General features: G+C 33.6%; 1 protein-coding gene across 9 annotated transcripts in view; it reads left to right on the top strand.

Moving 5' to 3' along the window:
* RELCH (RAB11 binding and LisH domain, coiled-coil and HEAT repeat containing) overlaps positions 1 to 20378 on the top strand; it is a 126591-nt gene that overhangs the window by 29144 nt on the left and 77069 nt on the right. For 8 of the 9 annotated variants that reach the window (XR_010120864.1, XM_055297271.2, XM_055297290.2 and 5 more), the window contains exons 2-8: positions 1217 to 1306; positions 11373 to 11444; positions 11555 to 11610; positions 11720 to 11833; positions 17650 to 17853; positions 17959 to 18050; positions 18670 to 18963. Coding sequence is in view for 8 of the 9 variants with exons in the window: in XM_055297271.2 (XP_055153246.1) it covers positions 1217 to 1306; positions 11373 to 11444; positions 11555 to 11610; positions 11720 to 11833; positions 17650 to 17853; positions 17959 to 18050; positions 18670 to 18963 (922 nt within the window). In the remaining variant the exon portion in view is untranslated. The remainder of the gene's footprint in view (positions 1 to 1216; positions 1307 to 11372; positions 11445 to 11554; positions 11611 to 11719; positions 11834 to 17649; positions 17854 to 17958; positions 18051 to 18669; positions 18964 to 20378) is intronic. The other variant, XM_063639447.1, reaches the window with a different exon arrangement.

The raw sequence follows: 20378 nt of genomic DNA, 5'->3' as shown, positions 1-20378 counted from the left end.
TGGTCCCATGTTCTGCAACTTTGAAAAACTCATTTGTTACGTCTAATTGTTTTTTAGTGGATTCCTGAGAGTTTCTTATATATAACGTCATGTCATCTGTGAATAGCAGTAGTTTTGCTTGTTCTTTTCCAAACTGGATGTTTTTGGTTTCATGGTTTTTTATGAGGAATCAGCAGTCATTCAAATCATTGTTTCCCTCTATGAGAACATTGTTTTTCTCTGTCTGCTTTTGATATTTTCTCTAAATTTTTGGTTTTTCACAATTTGATTAATAGGTGCCTAAGTTTCTCTTCTCTTTATTTACCCTCCTTGATGTTCTCTGACCTTGAAACTGTACCTACCCCATCTCTTGCCTCATCAGTTGTGGATTCCAGTTCTGCATATGTTAGACCTTTGTTATTGTTCCACATGTCCCTAAGGCTCTGTCAATTTTCTTTTCAATCTTTTTTGTCTGTATTCTGCAGATTGAATAATTTCCATTAATCCATCTTTGAGATTTCTGACCCTTTCCTCTCTCATCTCCATTCTGTGATTAGGCTGTACAAGGCATTTTTAATTTCAGATACTTGTATTTCAGTTCTAGAATTTCTATTAGCATTTTTTACATTCCATAGTTTTTGCTAAGATATTAACTCCTTTCGTTTATTGTATACATATATTCCTTTACTTCACTGAGCATAGTTGTACTAGCTATAATAAAATCTTAGTCTACTGATTTTACCATAATCTCCTGGTATCATCTAGGAGTTGGTCCCATTGATCGTGTTACTTCTTGGAGTGGATCACATTTTACTGGTTTTTGTGTATTAAGTAATCTTTGACCGTGTGATGGATAATGTGTGTGTTAGGCCGTGAAGACTGGATTCTATTCTTTCAGTAGTCACTTGTTCAATCTGTAAACTCTTTCTTAGGTGGCAGCTCAAATTTCTGTTTTGTTTGTTTGTTTTGTCCTTACCTGGGCTGCTTCCAATATTCCATGTGTGTGCATTATTTGGGAGTTGTCCGGAGATTTGGGCAGGGAAACTTGGTTAAAGTAGCTTGATTGCTGTGAGCATTTTTACTTTGTTTTCTTGTTGTTATTTTAAAAGAATTCCTAGATCTTAGAATTACAGGTTTATTAACTGGGAATAATCATAAGTATTTGAATTCCTGTTCCTTATTTTAACAATTAAATTAAAATGCTCATTTAATTCTTTTATATTTCTCTTTATTATAGATCGAGCTGGGAGCATTAGTACCCTTGATTCTTTAGACTTTGCAAGATATTCAGATGATGGTAACAGGGAAACAGATGAAAAAGTGGCAGGTGAGTAAAATTGTAAGGACAGATTTGGATTCTTTGACATTCCAGAAATAATGAAATGGCTTGAGGAATTTTTTTCCTTCTACAATTTGGTATGTGACTATAACATATATAGTTATTATACAAAGTTATGTTACTAATTACTAATTTACTGCAAGTTTGGGAGTTCCCCAACTTTTTCTTATTGTGGTACTGAGTTTCTGGTTATGTATCCCTATAATTTGGTAAGTTATACTTGGAGCCAGCCGTTTACAACCACACAGTTGTAAAACTAATGTATGACAGGTCCAAGACAAAGTTAGACCTTAGCCTCATTCCTTTGATCCTCCAAACCAGGGCTGATAGTCATATATGTGTACCAATACAACTCTATTGATTGTTAAAAATTGGTTTTGAGCCAGGCATGGTGGTTCACACCTGTAATCCCAGCTATTTGCTATTTGGGAAGCTGAGGCGGGAGGATTGCTTGAGGCCAGGAATTTGAGACCAGCTTGGGCAACATAATGACACTTAATCTCTTAAATTAAAAAAAAAAAAAAGGTTAAAATACTTCTGTGCTTGTTGCTAAAACTTTGCCTTGAGTTCCCTGAGTGCTCACCAACCATCACAGCATGTCTTCAGAAATTTCTGACTTTGCTATGATCCAGAAAAAAGAGGGTTAAAGAAGGTTAATGATTGGTACAGTAAGGGCCTCCACGACACTGCCCATCCCAATAAGAAGGACAACATCCTTTTTAATTGCTTGCTTGCTCATTTCAATCTTCCTCCCTTCCCATCCCCCCATCCTCTCTCCCATACCAGTCTTGCCTTCTAGGCACCACCATTGGATCTGTAGGGACTTCAGAGGATCAGTTTGTACCCTGTGTTCTGCCTACACCAGATAAGCCCCATTGGAATTTGCTAGGGGTCCACTTTGGAATTCACCCCATAGCAGCCTTGGCTCCTTGGGAGTGAATATCTGCTACTGTTCTGGTGCCTCAAGTCTGTGTCTGTCTGCCATTGAAGTCATTCTTGAGTGCCTTGCAGGAATTGTAGTTTTCATAAGACTTAGGCTTTGAGAGAGATGGGGAAAGCAGACAGACCTCAGTTGGGTATTTTGAGCTCCATCAAAATAGTAGGTACTTCTGGAACAAAAGGGATGCCGCATGGGACACACATGGCATGTGAAAGAAATATGGGGTCAGAGAATACCCATAATGTGATTTCTGTTTTGACCAACTCTGTTGAATTTTTCTTCCATTTACTGGGACAAGTTTTTTAAAACATACCAAATGCTTAACCCTGTGGTCATTATGAATAAAAATGAGTGCTAATTCTTATATAACATTTGTTCCATTCTAAACACTGTTCTAAATTTATATTAACTCACTGAGTTATAGAATTATTATCTTGTTCCTCTCCCCAGGATATTGAGGCTCTGAGAGAAATTATGTAAGACTTAGTAGCAGAGCTAGGATTCAAATCCATATAGACCAGGAACAGTCTACGATTGACTATTATTTGCTACCTCTTGGCATGAAAGATTAGGTTTGATCTAATTTAAAATGTCATTCCAATAAATGATTTTCATTCCTTGCTCAAGACTAGAGATATTGAATATTTTAAAATCTCAGACAGTGTTGTATGAGTTAGAAAAAAAATTGTTTTTCTGAGAGAAGATTCAGCAATATAAATAATAGCAGAATATCCATGTAATGGGGAAATCACTAGAATAGTTTAATGTGGCTCTCTGTGAAATCATGGTTGAGTTATGAGCATCATTTATTGACAACTGTATCAAAATGGCAAATCACATTGGTAATATCTAAAAATTAACAATTCAAATTTTACGATGAATTTATCCTAATTGTATCACTCATTAAATAGCACTTGTTATATATATTAGCTATTTATATTATAAAATATATGGCATTTTAGTTTAATTAGAGACTATATCTAATGTTGTATAGTTTTATTGTACAAATTGTTACATATTAAAAATAACTCGTACCCAGAAGTTATCCATATAATTATGTTTTTTCCTTTAATTTCCTTATTAAAACTTATATTTTAGATTGAGTAAAATTGAAGAGGTTTATTATTATTTTCATCATTTAGATATTTTAGTACTTCTAATTAAGGGGAAACTGACATAAACGCAAAATGTTTAGCATAAATTTATGATCATTAGGCCGGGCACTGTGGCTCAGGCCTGTAATCCCAGCACTTGGGAGGCAGAGGCGGGTCGATCACCTGAGGTCAGGAGTTCGAGACCAGCCTGACCAATATGGTGAAACCCCATCTCTACTAAAAATACAAAAATTAGCTGGGTGTGGTGGCGTGTGCCTGCAGTCCCAGCTACTCAGGAGGCTGAGACAGGAGAATTGCTTGAATCCAGGAGGCAGAGGTTGCAATGAGCCAAGATTACACCTCTGCACTCCAGCCTGGGTGACAGAGTGAGACTCCGTCTCAAAAAAAAAAAACAAAAATTATGATCATTCATTGTTTGGTATAATCTCTATTTATGTCAATATAGGTAGAAGAGAAGAAGAAAATAGAAGTTCCTCTGACCAAATTTCACTGTGTACATAACGTTTTCTTTCCCTGTGTAACTTTTTATTAGAAGGCAGAGTAAAAAGGTTGATATTCTCTGTCTGACCTAAATGCTTTTTGAGAGACAATGAGCAAAGGGCAGTGGACCTGGATAAGCCTCAGATTTGCACAACTAGGAGTGAAATGTATTAAATATGTGATAGTATGGGCCTGTTTTTTTTTAATTTGAGACTATCATAAGACAGCAGACCTTACATTTTTAACCTATAGAATATACTATTTCTCTTAAGTTTGGAGAAATAAAATAACTTTTAATTGCTGTACTGTGCTCATGTATAAATAAATGCCGTGATTCATGTTCAATAGGAAAAGGAGGAAGAAGAGCATATATAATCCCAAGAGAATATCTTTCAGTCTTTTAGTGCTCATGTACCATGGCTTGTTATTGAACCAAATGTGTGTGTAAAAAAGTTTCAATTAATCATAATTCCTATTTCCAAAAAGATTGTGACTCTTTGCTTTTACTTGAAAAGCCTATCAAAAGGCCAGTAATTGGGAAAAGATAATTGTCCTTTCATCTGCCATTGAATCACATGTAAACCTCATTAACTCCTCATGGTTTGGAGTCTTGTGCCTGCAGCTCTCCCAAGCTATTCCTGCAAGCTGGTAGCTCTGCAATTCTGTGTCTCCGAAGTGGCCCTCCTCCCACAGCTCCTCTTGGCATTGCTCTGATGGAGACTCTGCAGCAGCTCTGACCCTACAGTAGGTTTCTGCCTGGGCCCCCAGGCTTCCCAATACATTTTTTGAAATCTAGGTGCAGGCTGCCATGGCCCCACAGCTCATACACTCTGCATGTCTACAGAGTCAGCACCACAGGGAAGCTGCCAAAGCTTACTGCTTGCACCCTCTGAAGCTGCACCACAAGCCTCACTTGGACCTGCTGGAGCCATAGATGGAGTGGCCAAGGAGTACTGCACCAGAATGCAGGGAGCAGAGTTTTGAGGGGACTTTGAGCAGTAAAACCATGGAGAGCACCCTGGTCCTGCTTCCCAAAACTACTCTACCCCCCTAGAACTCTGGGCCTGTGATAGGAGGGACAGCCTGAAAGAGCTCTGCAATGCCTTCAAGGTCTTTCTCCCATTGTCTTGATGTCTTACCTGGCTTCCTTCTACTCATATCCTTAGCAAATGGCCACTTACCACACCCTTGGTTTGTTCTCTGAACATACATTTTCAATCTTTACATGGACAGGCTGCAGATTTTTCAAATCTTTCCACTCTTGTAAATTCCATCTCCCAATGATTTGATTTTGAAGCTTCTATGACTTAAAATGTTAGAATATCTCGTTTGAGTCTACCCAAATAGCAGAAGCTCTGAAATAAGCTTTTGTAGGATAACAGAATAAACTGTTTGTTACTATGATATGAGAGAAAAAGAAGAAGAATAAAGAGACATCTAAGAACAAACATCTGTATTATTTTCCTATAGCAATGCTGGGTAGAAGGAGCTTGTGGATAACACACTAATGAGTCTGTTTACCCACCTGGCAAATGAAGGGTCTCCTCTAACCCTTAATCAGCTGTTAATTTATGATACAGATACTAGATTTGTTTTCAGCATCATTCTTACCACCTTTCTCCTAGATTTAAAAGTCTGGTTATTTTTTCACATCTGCACACATATTCCTTCAAAGAGGAAGGGATCTCTAAGGGAACAAATGTTTATTAAGTACCTACTTCATGCCAGGCACTATGCTAGGTGCTTTGTATAAAATATTTTATTTAATCTTGTTAGGAATGCTGCAAAATAGGTCATTTTTAGGTTTATAGTTTCTATAAGCCTAGAAAACTAATGCTTATACCAAGGTTGAGAAATTTGCCCAGTAGCTTCCATATAGTAAGGGGCATGATCAGGATGTATCACATAGAGGTTTTATTCCAGAGCCCACAATAGATCTTTTAGTACCAGGCTGTAGCTCTGACCCATCTGTATATTTATGTGGATAGCATATTCTTGTCTTTCTTATATGAAACTATTTCACAGAGCCATTTTCTTAGAAAAGAAGTAAAATTTTAAAAACTTTTTTAGATATTTTCCATTTCTCAATTTATTTTTGATATGAAGTGTACATTTTTATATAAAATGATTTAAGTAGTAGCAGACACCAAACCAATGAGTTTAATATAGGTGATTTTTCATTTTAAGTAAAAGCCTTTCTCTATGTTATTAAACAAAACTACTGTACTTAGTGCATATACAATGTACCTCTTCAATTTACTAGTTTTCTTAAAGGTAACAAGAGACATCTGTGTTCTAAATATCGAGATAGCCATTATTTAACTTATTTTAGGCATTTTGAGCATCTGCTATGTGTTAGGTACTATGTGTTAGGTTTCTATGTAGACATACAAGATAGATAACATTTCAGCTCTTCAGGAATTTGTCTGAAATATGTCTATATCTGCCATACAGATGTAAGTTCAGTACGTTGGAAATGGTAATAGAGACCTTGTTGATTTTAGAACCCCCCTATATTCCTGTTTCAGGTTCACAAGATCTATCTTTTAGCATCAGAGCCCCTGACTTTATTTGTTCTCATATCTCTGTTACTGAATTACTTCTCTAGTTCACACCTTAACTCTGTTTTGAGATCTGGAGAACTAGAACTATGCTTTCTGATTTGTAGGGAAAGACATTCCTGAATGCTGGTAAGGTCAGTTAATGTTTCAGATTTATCACATATCACATCAAGTATCGGAATATCCATTCATACTCAGCAAGTATTTGCTGAGTGCCTTCTCTATAGTTCAAGCATTATGCTACTCTAGGAACAACAGTCAACAGTACAGACATATGAAGCCTTTAGAAAGCTTACATAATCTAGTAGACATTCTAAAATGGTCTTTAGATTTTTGCTGTGGGATCACCTGTCCCTGTCCCCTGGATTAGAACTAGCCTTCTCATTTCTTAGGTAATGGCCTGGCAGCATCCATATCCAGCTTTATCAGGATTAAATAAGCCTATTTGGCTTCTAATTTTATGTTCCTCCCTAGGTACAGATAAATCTTTTCCTTCCTATTAGCAGTACATTTTGGTTTTCTTGATTTAAACCATATCTAAATCTTATTTCATAATTTTGTCAGATTTAAAATAGGATAGGTGCTCCAACAAGGCTGTAAAGAAGATAAATAGCATTTTGAAAATAGATTTCTTGTTATTCGTCACCATGAAATTAAAATAGGCTCAGAGAGAAAAAAAGAATACATCATCGTGGTGGGTGGTTATATTTAATCTAAAAATAAAAGTGATTATATGTTCATTAAATTTTAGTGGGCTGGAGAAGGAGGGTTTTATCTTTAGATTAACATTTCTAAAAGTGTATTTCATGAGAATGTTCATTTCATAGGGGAAAAACAAAAGTGGGAAAAAAGAAAAAGAATTTCATGGTCAGATAAGTTTAGAAAATCATGGTTTTCTGCATGATTTTTCAGTCTTCAGGGTTTTAGGTTATTGTAGTAATTTATGTATTAAGTTATAAAGGTCTGAACTATGACAATTGCAGAGACAGTTTAGATGAATGGTTATTTAGGGAGTTATTAAAGGTTGGAATCAGTATGGCTTAAACATTTAATTAGTGTGAGAGTAAGGGCAAGGAATAAGTGAATAGTCATCTGCAGGTTTCCCATTTGGCCAACTGGGTAAATAATGGTGCCATTATTGGAGAGACTGCAGGAGAACCACATTTGAAAGGAAGATGATGAAATCCATAGATAATATTGAACTAGTAATTTATGAGACATTCAAGTGGGCATGTCCAGGAGATAACTGGGTAGGTCTGTGTCTTGGGAAAAGATTTTTTAAATTTCAGAGTCTTCAGAGTACTTGTGAAACTTAAAACCACAAGAGTGAAAGTCATTCCAGTGGAGTGTGTAAATTAAGAAAATGGCTAAGGATGATACATTGATAAACACCAACTTTGAGATGAGTGATAGAGGAACTCAAGCAGAAAGAACAATAGTGGGAAGAATTTTTTTTAAGGCTGTGGGAAAGGATGCTTTGTTCTCACCAAGTTGAATATAGAAAAACAAGTATCTACAAACTATGGAGATTGCATCTTGCTTTCACTTATTTATTGCTAAGTCATGCCTAACAGTACTAAGTTTCTCAAGTCTATAATTGGCAGGGAGAATTTTCTAAACCTAGTAGAGGTGACGATAGTACTGCCTTAGGACTTTTGTATTATTTTAGGGACGGGTTTTTATTGTAACTCATATTCTTATGAAAATTGAAAAGAGAATTTTTTCTTTTCCTGCAACTGTTCTGGGATACTAAAATAAGTATTAAAGATGGGGAAGTGTTATTTCAAATCATCTTATAGTCAGGAAAAAATTCCAGAAAATTCTGACTTGAAAGAAGACAATTTTACATAGCAAAGTAGATGACTCAGACCTATTGATTGGAACTCATCAATAATGAACTAGAATGGGAATGAAAAAATACTTCTTCACCAGTGTTATAGAAAAGATCTTTTAAAATACAGCAATATTTTGAGTGTGGGCCAAAAAGAACTAAGTCTAGCAAGCATTTCAAGATAATATTAGTGATGAATTGAGTTGGACAATAAAGTATTGATATTTTATTTCTACTTTGAAATTTCACATTTCACCTGTAGTGTCTCCACATAGTTGTACATCTCATAAGTCATGAAAGCATAATCTTTAAGCACTCAAGTGCATCTAATATACTACGGTATTATCCAATGCAGCTTGAGAAATAATTGTTTCAACTAATCTGGAGTTGCTTATACTGACTTTTAAGTGTTAACTATTTTGGTAAGATTATAATATGCGATGTTAATATACATCTACATCTTTGCAGTTATTACTTTAGTTCTAGTAAAATTGTATTCAGCAGAGTTAGACTGGTAGAATGAGCCACTTGGTTGTTCATTCCTGCAGCATTTTTAATAAACATACATATCCTGAAATATTTTTAGGAAGAATTACAATATTTGAAAAATATTTGCAAGGTTGTTCGGCACAATGTCTCTCTTTACAGGATAATTAATTTTTAGCTTTAATCTAATGTTAATAAAGAAGATACATTCATGTATCTGTAAATATAACATTGCTATTAACCTTTCTTTTGAAACTTTCTCATGTAACTGCAATTACTTGATCATATTATGCCTTTATAGAAATGTACTATAGATTCAAACATACGCCTTTGTCTTTTAAAGTCTATATTGTATATTAAGAAACATGCAGCAGAGTGAATTCATATTGATAAGTATTATCTTTTCAAAGCATTGGTAACTTCTAATGACATTTGGCAATATATATGTAGATGTGCATAAAAATATAAATTCTTGCCGTCTGACATGGGTTTTTCTGGCTTTCTGTGCCTTAATCATTCAGTGTTTTACTCTTGGTCACCTAAACTTTCACCAATTGCATTTTGAGTTTTTTCCCAGTTTGTGTTTTAACCAGTTTTTTTTTCTTTTTTTTTCTTTTTTTTTCATATTTCTATCATTCTGGCGTAGGGCACTTCTGATCTGCAATTGTTCTGTAATGTCTTAGAAAACTTTAAGTGATATCAAAAGCATGATATATATATTTATTTTATTTAAGATACAGTTAGATATTTTTAAATAAAAATCAATTGCCTAGAGTTTTAAAACGTTAAAAAAAAAAAAAAAAAAAGCAAACCAACATGCTGTGTAAACCTATTCTGTACTTACCTTACACACTGAATGTACCCAATCTTACTTCAATGCAACTCTTAAGAGTTTCCGGAAGTGTAAATGTTAAGGAAAATGTTTAACTTTGTTGCACAGAAGTATTTGCAGATCAGCATTGCTGACTACCAAAAAACATAAAGTAACATACAATGTCATCTGATTTTTAGTGGTGCTTCCATGTTGCTGCAGTTAAATTCTGTGCATCAAAATAATTGGCCTTTGTGTACTAGATGTGATTCAATTACATCTTGTTTTTATTGAAAATGTGCAAACTGAGTGAATCCTAATTTTTCCATATATTTTTATAGCCGTGGCTCTGATAACATCTCATTTGGCATCTTTTTTATGTGCATTAGTCAGTTAGGAAAAAATTGCATCTTTAAGATGAAACCTTAAGTTCCAGTTTTTATGCAGAATGATTTAACTACTATAATTTCTTAATATTCATTTGTGGCAAAGATCACTTAATTTTCCCAGAGCTTTACCTCTCAGAAATATATTTTTTCTCAAGTCTAACATTTTAAAGAGCTTATTAAAATGTTTCCTCAGCCGGGCACGGTGGCTCACGCCTGTAATCCCAGCACTTTGGGAGGCCGAGGCAGGCGGATCACAAGGTCAGGAGATCGAGACCATCCTGGCTAACGCGGTGAAACCCCGTCTCTACTAAAAATACAAAAAATTAGCCAGGCATAGTGGCGGGCGCCTGTAGTCCCAGCTACTCAGGAGGCTGAGGCAGGAGAATGGTGTGAACCCGGGAGGTGGAGCCTGCAGTGAGCAGATATCGCGCCACTGCACTCCAGCCTGGGCGACAGAGCAAGACTCCATCCCAAAAAAAAAAAAAAAAAAAAAATGTTTCCTCAATATTCATATTTATGTCATAATCACACTATGTGATAATAGGAGAAATTCTGAGTTTCACTAGTACCTCTTAACATGAACAAATCTATTAGAAGAGTGATCAGAAACTTTGAAATTCTACTTAATCCTACTCAGTATCCTTAGAAAACTATACTTTTAGAAATGTACACATTCATTTGCTATAGAATTATCTTAATTCGGAATTAAAAGTGAAACTGTTTCTATCCTGTGGCTCTAAATGAAAAATAAAACGCTTGGGGTTTTGGATTTTTATTATTTTTTTGATATGTGTTTGACGTATCTATGTTTGTTTTTAGAAAACATACTCTTGTTTGTAAAAAAATTTATAGGCATCATGACATTTGTTAAATATTTAAACTATATTCCTTCAACATCCTAACAAAGGGAACTATTCACTAAAGTTTCTATACATTGATTTATAACATTATTCTAGACAATGCATTTTAAGTTAACTTTTGTAAAAAAAAAAAAATCCTAAGTTTTTCTTTTTAAGAATATTTGCTTGGGCTTCATCTAATTTTTACCTTATACCCTAAAATTATGTCACCTGAACACATCCATTACATTTCTTACCTAGACTGAATAAAGCAGAAGTACCCAGATTATTAATATTTTTATTTGTCTAAATGAGAGTATGCCATAGATTTTATTTTTAAATAGAGCTATTCCTTGTCAGACAGCTAGAACATTTGATAATAACCCCCTGAATTCTACTAAAACTATGGAAAGCATTCACCAGTTTGCTTGCAAATCAACTCTGCTGCATGCGTTCACAAGTTTCATAAAGATTGCATGCTTTCTGTTTTCAATACAAATTGTATTTTTTTTTCATACCCATCCTTGCTTTTTATTTTTTAATTTTTGTTTCCCTTTTCTTGGTTGGATGCCTGTGTGTGTTTATTCCAAATCCCTGTCCAGTCCTGGAGTTTGAACTACGGAAAGCCAAGGAGACCATTCAGGCCCTCCGAGCCAACCTGACAAAGGCCGCAGGTGGTGTACATAAAACTTTTTTGAGACTTTTCAACTTTGACAATGTAGAAGTAGCTGAGATATTTTAAAATGTAAAATAGTAAAATAGTACTTATGTTTTTTTCCACCAGAACATGAAGTTCCTTTACAGGAACGAAAAAATTACAAATCAAGTCCTGAAATTCAGGTGGGTGACGGAAGACAAATGTAAAATTAATCTTCCACATTAAATGGTAACATAAATATTGAAGGAGGAAAACTTATGATTTCCTGTTTGCCTCTTATTTTGCTTCCAGGAGCCAATCAAACCTCTTGAAAAGAGAGCTCTAAACTTCTTAGTCAATGAATTTTTATTGAAGAATAACTATAAGCTTACATCAATAACCTTTTCAGATGAAAACGATGATCAGGTAAAGTTACTTTTTGTTTTTACAATGATTTTTTTTTTACACTTTTAATTCACTTTCTCTTTTACGTAGTTTTTTTTTTTTTAATTTATATATATAGTTAAATTCTACAAGGCTAGTTACCAGAAACAGCAGTCTCTTGCCTACCTAGTCTGTTAATTCTATTAGCTTACAGACTTTATTCTTTCCCTGTTGCTTTCTACATAAAGACTTTTCATCCTTTCTAGATTCCTTTTTACTACTCCTCAGTGACTATATAGTCCACTCATTTTTGCATATATTCATAAAGTATGCTGTTTAAAGACATATACTTGATAGTATAGGTTATTGTGTACTTATAAATCCAGTTTAACTATAAACCTCCTCAATTGCACTATAACAATTAAGATGTTAGATAAATATATGACAGTATTTAAGAGAGTATATTGTAAATAAGAGTGAGAAAATCAGCTGTATCTCTCTGAATAGGGGCCAATTTTAGAACTTTATTATTATTATTTTCCTGATAAAATCTTTAAGCAAAAAAGATGTCTTATTTTAGTGTCATCTGTCAAATGGAATATTTTGACTTCTTAGTACTAATGGATCGGTTTGAATCTTACACCTTAAAAAAGTAAATGCCAGTGAATTTATTATTTAGGAATCTGAAGGCCATCATTTTAAATCAAGACTATTCTGTTGGTTCATAAAATCTCCTATAGATCCTTTAGCAAAAATAGAAATTTTCTGGGTAAGATAGTTCAGTTACCCCTCAGTTATTAGAATATATTTGGCAAAATTAAATGCAGTAAGTATCTAGTTATTTTTTATTCAGTGGTAGTGTCACTGAACATGTGCTATGTAGGTGACATTAAACTAATATTTAACTAACATGAGTATTATGCAAAGCTATACTATGGTTATAGTTTAGGTTAATCATGTTTTTTAAATGATCGACTAAACAGTTAATAGGAAAGATTTTGAATATGTGAGAAACATTGAGAGGTCAAAAAGAACACAGAAAAAGAGGAAAAGAGGAGCAAAAAATAGATGGAATACATAGAAAACAGATAATAAAATGGTTAGATTAAAACCTAGCTCTATCAGTATTCCCTGTAAATGTAAATGATTAGTCCTTCTCGAATAAAAATCAGAAATTAGAGATGTCAACACTGCTGTCTCAATAATTAATAGAACAAGTCAACAGAAAATCATTTAGGATCTAGAAGACTTGTGCTACGTTATCAACCGATTGGGCATAATTACAATTTTATAAAAATACTTCATCCTTCAACAGTGAATACATACTCTTTTTAAATTCAAATGGTTCACTTACAAAGGTAGACCATATTATGGGTTATAAAACACGTCTTAAGATGGTAAATTAACTAGCAATTAGTAACAAAGTTATTTCCAAATAACGCATGCGTTAAAAAAGAAATTAAAAGGGAAATTATAAAGTATTTTGAACTGAGTGAAGATGAAAACAAAACATATCAAAATTTGTGGGATATAACTAAAATAGCACTTAGAGGGAAATTCATAGCCCTAAATGTCTATACAAGAAGAAAAAATTCAAATCAGGTTTGCCTTAAGAAACTAAAAAAGGAAAACCAAGTGAAACCCAAAGTAAGTAGAAGAAAGAAAATAATAAAGATGATAGCACAAGTCAATGACACAGGCAGCAGAAAACAATAGAGAAAAATTAATGAAACAAACAAGTAGTCCTTTGAGAAGATCAGTAAAATTGATAAACCTCCAGCCTAACTGATTAGGAAAAAGAGAGAAGATACAAATTACCAAAATCAACAATGAGCAAGGTTACATCACTACAGATTTTACTTATATTAGAAGAATAATAAAAGAATGTTATGAATAACTTTTCTTGTAAGAAGACAACTGCCAAAGCACACTCAAGAAGAAATAGATTATTTGAAGGGCTTTATATTTATTAAAGAAATAAAATTTGTACTTAAAAATACTCCTACAAAGAAAACTCCAGGTCTGGATGGCTTCGCTTGCAAATTTGACCAAACATTGAAGAAAGAAGTAATACAAACTCTTCTGGAAATTAAAGATAAGGGAATACTTCCGAACTCATTCAATGAGATCAGCATACTTCTGATATCAAAACCAGACACAGACACTGCAAACAAATAAAATTACAGGCTCATTTTCTTTATTAATATAGATATAGAAATTATACATAACATTTTGGCAAATCAAATGAAACAAAATGTTAAAAGGACAATTCATTATGACCAAATGAGGTTTATCTCAGGAATATAAGGTTGAGTTCATATCCAAAAATCAGTAATTGTAATTGATCATATTAAAAAGAAAATCATATAATCATCTGAGAAGATGCAGAAAAGGCATTTGACTCAATCCAACATCCATTCTCTTTTAAAACTTTAAAGAAATTAGAAATAGAGAGGCATTTCCCCAACTGATAGAGGACATTTATAGAAAACCTATCACTAACATCATTCTTTTCTTTTTCTTTTTTTTTATGATTATACTTTAAGTTCTAAGGTACATGTGCACAACGTGCAGGTTTGATACATAGGTATACATGTGCCATGTTGGTTTGCTGCACCCATCACCTCGTCATTTACATTAGGCATTTCTCCTAACGCTATCCCTCCCCAGCCCCTCATGCCCCGACAGGCGCTGGTGTGTGATGTTCCCCACCATGTGTCCAAGTGATCTAATTGTTCAATTCCCACCTATGAATGAGGACATGCAGTGCTTGGTTTTCTGTCCTTGTGATAGTTTGCTGAGAATGATGGTTTCCAGCTTCATCCATGTCCCTGCAAAGGACATGAACTCACCCTTTTTTATGGCTGCATAGTATCCCACACTAACATCATTCTTAATGATGAAAGATGAAGATGAAAACAAGAACATTTATTCTCACTACTTCTATTCAGCATCATACTGAAGATTCTAGCTAGTGCAATAAGTCAAGAAAAAGTAATTCAAGCACACATTTTGGAAAGGAAGAAATAACAGTCCTTATTCACCAATGGCATGATCATGTGTATAGAAAATCCTATAGACTCTCCAAAAACGGTACAAAAACTAAGTGATTTTAGCAAGGTTGTAGGAAACAAGGTAAGTACACAAAAACCTATCATATGTTATGTTTGCAACAACCAATTGGAAATCAAATTTTTAAAATATCATGTTCAATAGTATTAAAAAATAGGAAATAACTTAGGAATAAGTCTGACAGACAGCTTCTACACTGAAAACTACTTAACATGTTGAGATAAATTAAAGAGATTTAAATGAAGAGATATTGTGCTCACGGATCAGAAGACACAATATTGTCAAGGTAACAATTTTGACTTGTATTTTCAATGAAATCTAAATCTCACTTCTCACTGGCATTTTTGTGGAAAGTAATGATTTTTTTCTAAAATTCATATGAAAAGGAAACAGCCAAAACAACTTTAATAAAGAAGAACAAATTTGGAGGACCTAAACTACCTGGCTTCAAGTCTTAAAAGATATTATAGTAAAGATATTATTTGTCATATTGGTATATAGACAAATAAATTGGTGAAACAGAATAGAGTCCAGAGATGGACTTACACATAGATGATCTGTTGAATTCTGACAAAATGCAAAATACCTTCCATGCAGAAAGAGTAGTCTTTTTTTTACAAATGGTAACAGAACCATTTGCCCAAACAAAATAAACGTCAAACCATACCATATACAAAAATTAACTCAAAATGGAGCATATACTTAAATATAGATCCTAAAAAGCTGTAAGGCTTCTGGAGGAAAACAGGAAAAAAAAAAATCACTGCAGGCTTAGAAGATAGGCAAAAGATTTATTAGATATGACACAAAAAGCATGATGTTCTCTGTCAGATTTGCTCTCATCAAAATTAATAACTTCTACTCTTTGGAAGCCACTTTTAAGTGAATGAGAAGACCGAGAGGGTGAAAATATTGCAAGTAACATATCTGATAAAGGAGTTATATCCAAAATTTATAAAGAGCTCTCTAAACTTAATAATAGAAAATTAATCTATTTTTAAAAGAATACACAAAAATTTTAAACAGGTGTTTCACCAAGGAAGTTATATGGATGGAAAATAAGCACGTGAAAAAGATTCTCAACATTTGTATTCATTAGAGAAATGCAAATTAAATCACATTGAGATACCACAACACATTAATTAGAATGTTTACCTAAGACTGAAGTTTTAGCAAGGATATGGAGCAACTAGAAATTAGTTCTAAGCTCAAGGTAGATACGTCTTAAATTTTGGGTGAATGATAGATAAATGGACATTTGAATTATGTGTAATGTTCATTTAGTAAGTTTTTTTTTTTTTTAAGCTAAAAGAGTTTAGTTCTTGTGGGCCAAGCACTATGTTAAGGCTTTTATATACATTTAATTTATCCTTACAAAAACTCTAAGAGATAATAAATATTTTACTCATTTTACAGATGACCAGTTTAAGCCTCCCTCAAATTAATTTGTAGCAGTGATAGTGGAGAAAGATACAAATTTCATACTTCCTCTGGTTTTCTCTAAAGCCCCCACTTGTAATACTCATACCTACCTCAGATTTAGTCCTCAATAATAGCTATCTCATTATTCAAATAAACCATCAAAGGATTAAGAATATCACATTTAGAATGTTCAAATTAATATGCCAATTTCTCAGAGGTTCTCATAGGTTATAATCTATCAAATTAGTACTAAATTATTATATATTAAAGGAAGATAGAATGGTGAGACAGTGTATTTACGTGCAATTGATTACTCAGCAATTTTATAAAGCTCTTCTAAAGATCTTTCTCTATAGAATGCTTAAGTTGCTATGTTTTTTTTGTACTTTTAATAAAACTGTTACAGTTAATAAAACTGTTGAACATGTTTTAATACACAACAAATTGAAGAGTAGCTATTTGGATTCTGAAAATTGCCAGAAGCATTTTTAATAATATGAATTATATTCAAACATTTACAGCAAGAAGACATGCAGATTAAATTGTTTCCCTACCCACTAGAGATTTCACTAATATGTATTAAGTTGGAGTAATAAAAGAAGAAGAAAATTAATGATTTCTTTGAGTTTACTTATAACCTATAAATAATAGGTACAATTTATGTACTGAGACTTCCTTAATCTAGACATGTTTTATGACGTCATGCAAATATTTGAGCATGTTTTATGAGCTTAAAGTTATTATAAACAAAGTAAAAAGAGTTTATATTTTTAAGAGGTATAATAAAAAAATTGTGTAACATTTTGATACCTAAGACAAACCTATTTATCCAGAAGGTCAGAAAACTTACAAGAATAATATTGGATAGTGGAAAGTGTAAAATAAATGTAAGAATGTTATTTACTAACTTGGAACATACACTTTGATATTATAACAAAATTATGATTATGTTGGGTTTTCAATATATTCACAGAGGCTGGCTGTGGTGGCTCACACCTGTAATCTCAACACTTTGGGAGGCCACGGTGGGAGGATTGCTTAAAGCCAGGTGTTTGAGACCATCCTGGGCAACAAAGCAAGACCCTATCTCTACAAAAAAAAAATTTTTTTTAATTGGTTTGGCATAGTGGCAGGTGCTTGTAGTTCCAGCTACTTGGGAGGCTGAGGTGGGAGGCTCACTTGAGCCCAGGAGTTTGAGGCTACAGTGAGCTATCTATGATTGTGCCACTGTACTCCAGCCTGCATGACACAGCAAGACCCTATCTTTAAAAAAAAAAAAAGGTATTAGCAATAATAATATGAATTTCAAAAATGTAAGATCAAATTTCCTCAAAGATTTTTTATGGTTTTTTTTTATCTTTTAGGATTTTGAATTATGGGATGATGTAGGATTAAACATTCCAAAACCTCCAGACTTATTGCAACTCTACCGGGATTTTGGAAATCATCAAGTAACTGGAAAAGATCTTGTAGATGTGGCCAGTGGAGTAGAAGAAGATGAATTAGAGGCCCTTACACCAATTGTAAGCAACCTTCCTCCAACTCTTGAAACTCCCCAGCTTGCAGAGGTGAGAGATAGCAACTAATTAGTCAAGTCCACAGAAAGTATTTAAACTATGTAAAAGCATACAGTGAGATCTTGAGTTTCTGTTTTTCTCCTGTTTTGATTTTAGAACTCCATGTTAGTACAGAAATTAGAAGATAAAATTAGTTTGTTAAATAGTGAGAAATGGTCATTGATGGAGCAAATCAGAAGACTTAAAAGGTTAGTACTTGATCATTATTCCTAAAAATCCTCTTAAGGTGTTTAAAGGTATTGGCAAGTTATGCAAATATATGAAACAATATTCCAGTTGTAAGGCATAATTGCTTCACATTTTAATACTTCTGAAAGAAAATTTTGTAATTGTTTAATATGTTTAAAATAGTAATAGGTCTTTTTTCCCCAAACAAGTTACTAAATCAATATGGTGATCTTACAATCAATTATGTCTTGGAACTAAGAAATAAGATATTTTGATTTCTCCCTCATATTAGTGTTGTCCCATGTAGTCCCATTCATTATTCCATTTAGTTCTTATAATAATCCTGTGAGTTTGAGGGAATTATCCCCGCTTTGCAAATGAATAAAAGAAATTTAAGTGCCAATCAAAAGCAGGGTTTTTTAAGGCCATTTTTATGCTTCATTCTTGAGTTTATAGCTACATTTTTAGGTATATGAAGCATCAGTGAATATTGCATAAAAAAGATTTATTACTTGCCAGTCATTTGCTACTAATACTTTTAAATATACTTTTAAAACATTAAACCCATTATGAGATTTATGCTAGTTTTCAAAAATACAGTTGTCCTCTGGTGATTTCTCTTAATTTCTCTTCCTACAGTGAAATGGACTTCCTCAAAAATGAACACTTTGCCATCCCAGCAGTTTGTGACTCTGTTCAGCCTCCTTTGGATCAGTTGCCCCACAAAGACTCTGAGGACAGTGGACAGCATCCAGATGTAAATAGTTCAGACAAGGGAAAAAACACAGACATCCATCTTTCAATATCAGATGAAGCTGATTCCACTATTCGTAAAGAGAATTCCCCAAATTCATTCCCCAGGAGAGAAAGAGAAGGAATGCCACCTTCTTCTCCATCAAGTAAAAACACAGTTCACTTTGATAAACCTAATAGGTTAGTATGCATCCTATATTTTGAAATGCATCTTTCAGCTATTTAGTACATGTCAAATGGGAAGAGCTACTGTTTTTATTTAAACTGCTTTTTGCAGATCAAATATATTAATTTTTATGTTTGACAGGAACTTAACACATAGCAAAGTAGTTGTCACAAAAAAAGTACAAAATTATCAGTTACTAAATTAAATCAAAAAGGAATTACCCATCAATGAGCTAGATTCTGTCTTAGCTAAGTATTTAAACCCATAACTAATATGTTATTACTATGTGCTGAAAACACTTACCCAGTGCTTTTTTCTCTATCCTTTAGTCGTTATCAGACTCAGAGGAATATTTTGGTGCTGCATAGTTGCCTATGTTAAAGCAGGAATAATTTTTGCTCCTAGTTTTTTTTTTTTCCTGTGTCTGCTTCCATTACAAATATTACATCATTAGTATTCTGTTAATTCATATGTTTAATTTATATTTGGTGTCAGAACTCGCAGATGACAAAAACCATGGTCCCTGCACTTTGTGATTATGTTTCCTAGTAGAGGGGACAAAAATATAATTTTAAAACTTTTAGATTATGATTAAAAAATACTTTTAAGAAAGGAATATTACTGAGCTCCTTTTGTATGTCAGACAGAAGTCTCAATGCTTTATGTATACTAACTCATTTAATTCTGAAAAATATCTTATGGTGCATTTTCAGCCACAAGGTCATATTTCATTTCCTATTATATAGAGAGATGTTATGCCTACTATGAGCATATAATAGAAAAGCACGACTAATTTGCTTCAGACTTATAGGTCCTCATTATTACTAAGAAGTATTGGATTTTTATTTAAGTAAAGCTTTCCACTCATGAACCACAACTTTTTCTGTGTATAATAGGGGTGTGTGTGTGTGTGTGTCTGTCTGTCTGTCTGTCTGTCTGTGTTGGTCACAGAACTGAAACAGACATGGCCCAAACCTCAAACCTTATGGTATGAGAGAGACAGACAAGCAATAACACTAAGGTATGAAAAGTAGCATAATAAAATAAGTTCAACTTACTTTGGGAACATGTAATCAAGGCACTAACTTAGTCTTCAAAGCAGGAAAGTTTCATAGAAGTGTCATCCAAGATTTGAAGACTATGTAAGAGTTAACAAACAAAGAGGTAAAAGAAAGAATGTTCTGATGTGCACAAATGAAACAGTGCTTTAGGGGAACAAAGAAGGGTTTAGTAAGGCTTGAGCAAATAGTGCTAGTGAAAAGAAGGATAGAAGACAAAGTTGGAGAAGTAAGCAAAGTCTAAGAAGTCGTGTAAGCTTGCGTTAATTTATTTTAGAGGTTGGGACATGATGGTATCTAAGCTTTAGAAAGGGTCCTCTGAGTTAGAGGTAATTGGAAGGTAGCAAGACTGGGAGCAAGGAAACTATACG

This window comes from Symphalangus syndactylus, chromosome 1, assembly GCF_028878055.3.
Source record: "Symphalangus syndactylus isolate Jambi chromosome 1, NHGRI_mSymSyn1-v2.1_pri, whole genome shotgun sequence".
Classification (NCBI taxonomy): Eukaryota; Metazoa; Chordata; class Mammalia; order Primates; family Hylobatidae; genus Symphalangus; species Symphalangus syndactylus.
The sequence above is the reverse complement of the archived record's forward strand: the minus strand, read 5'-3'. Positions and strand labels throughout refer to the sequence as shown.